Source organism: Bactrocera latifrons, unplaced genomic scaffold (assembly GCF_001853355.1).
Source record: "Bactrocera latifrons isolate USDA-ARS-PBARC rearing strain unplaced genomic scaffold, ASM185335v1 scaffold_7, whole genome shotgun sequence".
In the NCBI taxonomy this organism is placed as follows: domain Eukaryota; kingdom Metazoa; phylum Arthropoda; class Insecta; order Diptera; family Tephritidae; genus Bactrocera; species Bactrocera latifrons.
In genome coordinates, this window is record NW_017537378.1 from 797,418 (window position 1) to 806,341 (window position 8,924).

The window sequence follows — 8,924 nt, forward strand, 5'->3', positions numbered from 1 at the left end:
TCAAAAAATGAATAAAATAAAATAAAAAAAAAACAAAATAAATTAAATTCCAATAACTCGCTTTTACCTTAGCGCGTCGCTCCTTGTAGGCGTACTGATGCTGCACGCTGTGCACCTTGAGGCAGTGCGACTCCAGCGAACAGCGCTGCGTGAAGCTCTTCTCGCACAAGTTGCACTTGTACGGACGCACGCCGGTGTGTGTGCGCGTGTGGCGCTTCAGATCGAAGGTGTCGTTGAAGCCCTTGCCACAGAAGGTGCACAGATAGCGTTTGATTTCCGAGTGACACTTCATGTGGCGATTCAGCAGGCGTTGCAGCGAGAACGATTTCAGGCAGATGCGACAGACGAATTTGGAACCATCGCCGGCACAGCCACCGCCGCCGCTCTCCGAACCGTCAGTGCTGACATTGCCGCTCTTCTTCAAATCGTCTACGCAATCGATGCTGCGTATACGATGGTGACCCGAGTGTGTGTTCTCCACGGCGAGTGGATTCTTAATGCCATGACCGCCGTTGACGAATTCCAGTTGCACTTCAGGTGGTAAACCCAACTGTAAATAAGCACGAGGGGGAGGGAGAAAATTAATATTTGTATAAAAGAAAAAGTACAACAGTTTGGAGAGTTACAAAACAAGTTCGCTGGGCGCACAATACAGTTAACATTGGCAACGTTATTCATATAAACAACTACAACTAGTAGGATGTCTTGCAATTAGCTATGTACAAGTCTTCAAGAAGAAGCTAGATGATCTAAGTAGGTATTTACATGTAACGGTTATTTACAAGAGCTTAGAGCCTACAGCCGCGTGCGGAGCAGAGGATTAGATACAAGCTAGGCTCGCAAAAGATTACGTATGCACCGTTATGTGCGTGAAACCCGCGCGTATGCAATCCCTTGCTGCCGCACAGGTTATACACTACGTATGTGTTGGTACGTGCATGAAAAAGAACCGTTATAGCATTCAAACAAAACGAAAACAATCAAACGATAGAACAAAGTGTTATGTTGATTTCTGCTTTTGCCTTGACTTTGATGCTTACCCTCTGCTGTAGCACTTTGCTTTCGTGCAGCATGGCGACAGTGGGCGATGGTGGCAGTATGCCAGCGGCTGTAGCTGCCGCTGCGGCAGCCACACTACGCAGTGACGCTGGCGCCACCATCGTTGCGGACGCGCAAGAGGAGCTTGTGCTCAATTTTCTAGTACCCAAAGCGCAAGAACTTGCATTGGAACTGCCGGTCGAATGTGTGGGACTTACGCTTTGTATCAGCGGCTTGGTATCGAGCATCGCCGTGCTGGCGTCTAGCAGACCGGAAGTGGAGGCGCCCGACGAGTTGCTCGCTGCCGAGGACATGCCGTGATGCGCCGACAGATGTGCTGCATTCGGTGAGGGCAGCGACAAATTACTGTTATCGCTGCTGTGATGATGGTGATGTTGCATATGGTGAGGCGGCACAATGTGATGCGGTTGCTGGTGATGATGCTGCGCTGGACCGTATGGATGACCGTGTTGTTGGTAGGCGTGTTGTTGTGGTTGCTGGGCCAACAACATTGGACCACCGTGTTGCAACATGGAGTTGGAATGATGTTGCTGCTGTTGTTGATAAGAATGTGTTTGTGCATGATGTTGTTGTTGCTGTTGTTGCATTTGCAACAAATCACGTGTCGCATGTTGGTAGGATGGTGGTGGTTGTTGCTGTTGATGATTCACATTATGCTGCTCGTTGCCCAGATGTTGCTGGTTGCCGTTCAGATGTGGCTGACGCTCGAATGGATATGATTGCATGTTACCATTTTGGTTGCTGCCAATGTGATTGCGCGAAATGTTATTGGTTATTTGTTGTATAAGACTCTCGTGGAATGTATCTAGATTGCCTCCATTGTTGGTATCCACAGGCGTTATGGACACCGAGTCGGGCGTGAGTGATGGCGTCGAAACCAGCTCGAAATCCTGTCGGGGACTGGTGGAATTATCATCGTCCACACAGTCACGTTGCAGAAAAGAACTAAGATCGACTGCATCCGAGAGTTGTTCCAGTAAGTGATCTGTCTGTGAGCTCAGCATAAGTGTGGCGGTGAATTGTAATGGATCTACAGAGCCGTTGGGACCTTGCGAATTGGCCAAATCCGACATGATTGCGTCTTCATAGGCCGCAGCATTGAAATTTCCCGAATTCCCCATAGTTGCTTGAATAATGTTCTGCGCGAAAGCACCGATATCAATTTTGGCTTCGTCATACTCAATATCCGGCTCATCCTTCAATATAATGCCGTACGCTGATGGGTTGTTGCCATAATGTGGATGTCCATGATGGTGATGATGATGTTGAGCAGAGGAAGAAGAGTTATTATTATATTTATTATTATGCGCATGCGCAGAATAATTTGTGTTACCCTGGCCATTGGCAAATGTGGTGATCTCCAAGCCACCGCTACCACTATCGTTCACACCACTACCCACACCTCCTGCACTGTTTGCATTCGTTGAACTACAATCTAAATAATTATTTGAATGCTGCTGACCGCCACCGTTTCCACCCGCTGCGGACATTAAATAAGCAGCTGCCGCTGCATTTTGTATTAAGAAATTTGAATTTCCATTGAAATTCGCCGACGATGAAGATGATGAATTCATTGTGTTGCCACTTTTTAAACTCTCGTAGAATGGAGGAAGAGCACCAGATGGTGGTGAATTTGGACCGTAATTACTGCGACCGTCACGACCGCCGCCCATACCACCTCCAGCACCTCCGCTGCCGCCTAGCGCACCACCAAAGCCTGTAGGTGAACCTGCACCTCCGCTTGGGCTTTGATTGTTGCCGCTGCCTGAATTATTTCCTCCGAAGCCACTAGAGCCTTGGAAACCTTGACCGGCTCCTGTAGACGATGTACGGCCGTGTCCAGCTGCTGCTGCTAAGATACCGGGTAGRCTACGTACCAGACGTGGATTAAGTCTCGCTTGGGCAAGCACAGCACGTGCGGCTAATATTGCGCTACGTCTACGAGCTTCACGCAATTTTCGTTCACGTTCTAAACGTTTTGTGTTCAACGAATCAGTTTGCTCTTCGTCACTATCGATTGAAGCCGAACGCCGTTTCGGCACGTGATAGTCAATAGGTTCTTGTTGTTCGGGTCCGAGGTGTTCAAGAGAACCGGGAGGCAGTAAAACCTCGTGTTGATTTGGACGATGAGGTGGTGTTGGTGCTGGTTTTGGTGTTCGTTGTATAACACTGCACCGTACTGCTGGTTCTGGTGGCGGAGGTGGACTAGGACGCTTCTCTAATGGAGGCGGAGTGCTACGCAAACGCAATGACAGTGGTTTATCTTCAGGAACCAATGGTTTTTCATCAACAATAAGTTTGGAGCCTTCCGCATCCGAATCAGAATCACTGGAGCTATCTTCGATAGGAGTTGCTGTTAATCGTCGACTTACCACCTCAACCGGGTATTCTTTACGTTGCGCTTGTGTTAATACAACACCACTGTAGGGTTTATTACCACCTAAAATCGAAGAGTAGAATCGTGGTTTATCAGTGTGCACAATTTCCTCAGTTTGATTTGTGGTTTCAATAGACGACTTGGAGTTCGGGATTTTTTCAGTTTTTGGTGCTTGAATATAAGAATCCGCCTGCGAATCCTTTTTACAGTCTTCTGTTTCTTTAACAAAACTGTCCTGGCCGAACGGACTGCACGGCGAGGGAGTCTTGTGTGGAGGTGATTGTGGTTGCGGAGTTGTGATCGATGTGTGTGGTAGTGAGGAGATAGTAGTTTCGGTGGCTGTTGCTTCAGCCGCCAAAGTTGGAACTGCTGGTGATAAACGATCGTTATGTGTAATTGCAGTACCTCCAACTGGAAGAGAAGAAAGAAAATTTTCATAAATAAAAATTGCATAATTTATCAAATATCTGAGAAGTGTTAACTGTACAAAATTTCCTAGAATGAACGGAAGTATTATGACAGCTTCTTTCCTGGAATTAACGGGAAACTAGAATACTTTCTTTATTACAATTTTGAAAAATTTAAGATTTTTTGCAGTCGCTAGTGACTTTGAAATGACCTTGTTAATTCAATAACGGTTTTGTATCAATTATATGTGAATATTTTCAGATATTTATAAACTTTTTAGTTAACTGCGCACTAAACCAAGTGGAATTTTAAATAACTGTTTATATGTCTAGACTATGCAAATTGTTGCCACATAACTGTTTCCCCTAGTCTGATTAATTATGGGGACGACTTGCCAGATTTGCGGGTTTGTAGGAGTATTATGATAATTGAGGACTTTGTGAGGATCGTCGCACTATTACATTTTTATTGAGAGTATCGTTTTCTCAAGAATACATAAATTCCCATAAACTTGGCAAAAGTTTAGAATTTATAATATAAAAGTTTATATAAAAACAGCACATTTCAGTTATATAAAACCGTTAATAATAGCAGTCAAAAACAAAGCAAATTAGTAAATACTATTCACAGTTAATATATTTTGATATTTACATAGTTATATGCACTTGTCTCACATGGTATGGTCTCCCGGTACGTGTCTCTTGAACAAACAAATGTGGTCAAACACCTGCCGCTGAAAACAACGTCGTAATTTGTGAATATAACACAAAACGGAGTATTTGGTATCATTGTCACTTCAATATTTTTAATTTATTAGACTGGGTATAATTTTGAAATAATTGGAGAGTAATAAAACTTGGAAAACTGCTTTGTTAGTACACATTTCGAATTACGGCTGACTAAAATCACGTTATCATTGGTTTAGTAAACAAACGGATTCAAAAACGGCACCAAGAACTGTTGGTTCAACATGTGCGGCCCACATTTTGAATTGTATTGTACGAGATTACTATAACTGAATATAATGCCGTATGAATGAATTGTAATAGATGAGTTATATCATCAGCTGTGACGGAGAAAGCACTGGCAATGGGAGCTTTTTCCATAGTTGCCGTTTCAAACTTACACAAAAGTTAGTTTAAAATGTTTATAGGTTTTTATAGAGAAGTTTATAGATGATCAAAGGAAATATGGTATTTTTTTTAACATTGCTAAGTTATTTTAAAATTTGACGGGCACTTACGTGCCAACTTTACCGTAAGTAATAAATATTTGTAAACAATATTTATAAGTTAATGTCAGTATATTTAATTGGTTTTTTGCTTTTGAAGATGAAATGTTCCATAAAATTAAAGAGACCCTAATGGATTCTATTTATTGAAGTGACAAACATTCGGGACAACCTATGGGGCTGAGTTGAAACCGAGTTCGGTGAGTATCAAGAAATACTTTTATAAAAAACCATACATATTTAATAACATGGTAATTGATTTGATTGACATTTGCTTGAGCCCTGGATCTACCTACTCATTCTTAAACGAATTGTAGGGAATGCTGCGCCAAGAGAAGCACTTGCAAGCTTACTCATATGCATGTATGTATGGAGGTATTGGACCGGCTCACTAAATATAAAACTAAAACTGCATAGAAGTGCATGAAGGAGAACAGCAATAAGTTATACAAGTAGAGAAGAACGTGCAAAAAGTAATAGCAAATGCAAAAATAGTTGTAAGAACAACAAATGGTGTAATAGTGTATATAGTACCAATAAATAATGCATAAAAGCAAAGGCAAGGTTGCAAACTGGTATTGGAGTAATGTGAAACCGTCGCGCTGTGGGAGGAGCTGGTGTGGTATAACAGCAACAAGACCAAATCGCTGTTGTTGTTATTGTGCTTGTACTTACACCTAGTTATTTTTTTGCTGCCTGTATATTTGAGATCAAGATCAAGGTTTTTTCCCTCAGCCTCATGCAATACCTTGCGTCTTATGTGTTTGGCTTGTACTGTTTGTGTCTTTTTTTTTTTTGCAGTCGCTTAACGACAACCAGTTGTTCGCGTTAGTACAATGCAACATCGACAAAAAAACTTCTAAACAGTGCAAGTTGCAGACAACGGCAAAATTATAGCTGTTCAGAAATACTTACGTCGTTTGGCCCAGCTGGGATGTGAGAAACAATTCCGTTCGAAGGCAAGGATGCTATATACATACAAACGTGGTGGATACATGCATAAATTCGATAAGGGGCCCAAGCGATCGTTAGCAAAGCAAATGCTGCTACTTTAAGCGACAAATATAAGCAAAGAGCGCAGGGAAAAAGACTGCACGAAAGATGTTTCCTTCCCGACAAGTTTACGAAAAAATCAAAGCCAAAGTCAGAGTCAATGGCAGAACGAAAAGTTGAGAGTCGTTTGGCGTCGTGATCACGCAATGCTTTGGCGAAGCTATTTTCGTACAAAACATTCATACATGGCTATGTATACATATGTATGTATATGGGTATGCGAAGCATTCAAGCCAGCCTACCAAAGTTTTTGAAAACCACGTTAAAATGTGTGTATGCGCCAAGAATAAAAAACGAACGCTGTTGGTTGGAAGCGAAAGGGGCACCAGATGAAACATAAATAAAGTAATGAAAAGAATCACGCGAAACAAAGTTTGCAACTATTACGTCTGCTTGGCTGGGCACGTTTTGCCTGGCCGTTGACTATAGCCACAACGCCGCGGCGCAATATGTATGACCAGCCAATGCAATGTAGGCAATGTATCTAGAGGATAAAAGTTATATGTGTTGCATAGCGCAATTATGTGAGTGTGCGCGCATATGCTTAGTAGTTGAATTTAAAATAGTCGCCTTAAGAATTCCAAAGCCCATGATTACATTGGACTAAGTGCCAACAGAAGAGCAACCAGTGGTATGAGCTTGCCAACACAATATAGGGTACATATCGATGTACTTACATACCTGAATAATAACTAACGTACGCAAGCGATATATACATATGTGCGTATTTATGTGCTTCGTGTGCAGTAAAACCAGTTTTTCATATACATAAATATGTATGTAATTGCAGGCGCATAAGAACCTCACCATTTAAGCCAGCTGAGTTGAGGTGTTGGAACTTGACTGCACTTGAGTTGTTTGAAAATTAATTATATAGTAAATGGCACGTAAAGTGTTATAATTTTGTTATAAAAGAAGATGCGACGAATGCGCTCGAAATATTGACGAAAATATCAAAGACATGTGATGTTTTGGTGAAAAAAATGTAAAAATTTGTTACCATATAAATTATGGCATACTAAATATGGCCATAAATAAAAGTATTGTTGGTTGCAGCATTTTAATTTGGTAACCTCATTGTTAGTATAATTTTTGTTGCAAATTAATTTCTTTCATAACATTTTGAAACAATTCTAATTACAAATTCTAGACATATCCGTGCTATGGCAGCTATCTAACAGGGGCTGTCCGCTGACTGGTGCTGTGACAAGTATGTATGTATGTATATAAGTAATCTTAAAGTGTATGCGCAAATGTTTGCATAAGCTCAAATGATGTACATATTTATAAGTATATACAGCAATTGCATATGTGAGATTCTTGAATGAATTTATTCAAGCCAAGTCCGCAGTGCTTGCAAATAAATTTTTCAATAATATTGCATTAATGTGTATATAAATATATTTATACCCTGAACAGGTTATATTAGGTTTGTCAACAAGTTTGTAACGCCCAAAAGGAAATTTTGGAGATTCAATAAAAATTATATACATATAATGATCAGCATGAAGACGCGAGTCGAGTTTGCCTTGTACTACTGGCTGTCTGCATATACGCCAACTAGTCCCTCATTTTTTGACTTATCTAGCTAGAGTTCTGCACACGCGCTTTTCTCTCCAAGCGGCTACTCATTTGGCAGAATCGACGAAATTGGACAACTCTAGCGTATAGCTGCCATACAAATTAAATAATCGGAATCAAGTGCTTGCAGGAAAACTTTTTAATTTGACGAGATATCTTCACGAAATTTGGCATAGATTACTCTCCGCGGCCATGGCACAATCTCCGAACAAATTTTACAGCTCGACCCACTATAGCATATAAACTAACGGGTTGAAATCAAGTTATTGTATGGAAAAATTTCTGTTTTGTGCAGGGTATTTAGCTTCCTTGAAAAGTTAACGTTTCTTTCTTGTATTTACTATAGTATAGAAGCAAAAATGTGCACGTCAGAGCATTGCTCTTTTAGCTTCGTGACGTTAAGTAATTCAAATTGAATTGTAAATGTCAATATATTTACAAATGTATATAAATTAATAATAAAATGTGCTACAATATAGTGTGTATGTATGTAAGCATAAATCTTGTAGCTGTTTTTCTAGCCTTAAAGCTGCTATTTAATATACATCTCTAAGTAACTAATAAGGCTATAACGATGTATGCAAGGTAAGTAAACAGATATATAACTTCTTTATTGTAAAATAATTGACAGTGAGTAGAGGTTCTATGCCAGTAAAGAAGAATAGAGATCAGTAGCATTGCATATACATACGCATATATGTACATATATATTAAGTATAGATGAAATAATTAATCAAAAAAATCAAAAGTGGGATACATTTTTTAAATATAATGCAAGTGTATATATATTTATATATGTTTTCTTTTATGTACAGGCATAAGTATGTATTTTTAAGTATGTATATCAATTACGTTTGACAGTGAACTTCCCATTACGGCCAGTGTGCAACATTCATACATGATGAACGCTTCCGTTGCGATTTTGACTCGTTGCTTGCCCGTGTACATAGTATTTAATTCTAATTTTTCCAAGTAATTGCTCGTCAGTTATTATAAACAGGAAGTCCTTTTCGCGCTTGCTGCAAAATTGACAAGACAGCGAAAAGCTTAAGCAGCCAAATGATGTATTTGTTTAGCGTTTGTATGTAGCTGATTAGACAAACATCAAAGTTAAACTTGTATGCATAAGTAAACTGTAAAAAAAAAAAAAAAAATGACGGCGAACCCGTCTTACCGCTTACGTGACGGCCGTACAACCGCTCATATCATTATTAT

The 8,924-nt window shown here is 40.3% G+C and overlaps 1 protein-coding gene and 1 long non-coding RNA gene across 4 annotated transcripts in view; one reads left to right on the top strand and one right to left on the bottom strand.

Moving 5' to 3' along the window:
• LOC108975904 (protein ovo) overlaps positions 1-4,795 on the bottom strand; it is a 6,769-nt gene extending 1,974 nt beyond the window's left edge. Inside the window, exons 1-4 of one of the 2 annotated variants that reach the window (XM_018944716.1) lie at positions 4,519-4,795; positions 2,393-3,847; positions 1,041-2,275; positions 68-550 (exon numbers count right to left, since the gene is read on the bottom strand). In XM_018944716.1, coding sequence (XP_018800261.1) covers positions 68-550; positions 1,041-2,275; positions 2,393-3,847; positions 4,519-4,633 — 3,288 coding nt within the window. In that variant the 5' untranslated portion in view covers positions 4,634-4,795. The remainder of the gene's footprint in view (positions 1-67; positions 551-1,040; positions 2,276-2,392; positions 3,848-4,518) is intronic. The other variant, XM_018944717.1, reaches the window with a different exon arrangement.
• Positions 4,796-4,982: 187 nt separating this feature from the next.
• LOC108975905 lies at positions 4,983-7,852 on the top strand. 2 transcript variants are annotated; one of them, XR_001993903.1, is made up of 5 exons: positions 4,983-5,101; positions 5,176-5,275; positions 6,919-7,207; positions 7,279-7,338; positions 7,548-7,852. It is a non-coding gene; the product is annotated as an uncharacterized LOC108975905 (long non-coding RNA). The 2 variants fall into 2 exon arrangements; XR_001993902.1 differs by lacking the exons at positions 6,919-7,207; positions 7,279-7,338; positions 7,548-7,852 and adding an exon at positions 5,393-5,865 and having other exon boundaries at positions 4,985-5,101.
• The last annotated feature ends 1,072 nt before the right edge of the window (positions 7,853-8,924 follow it).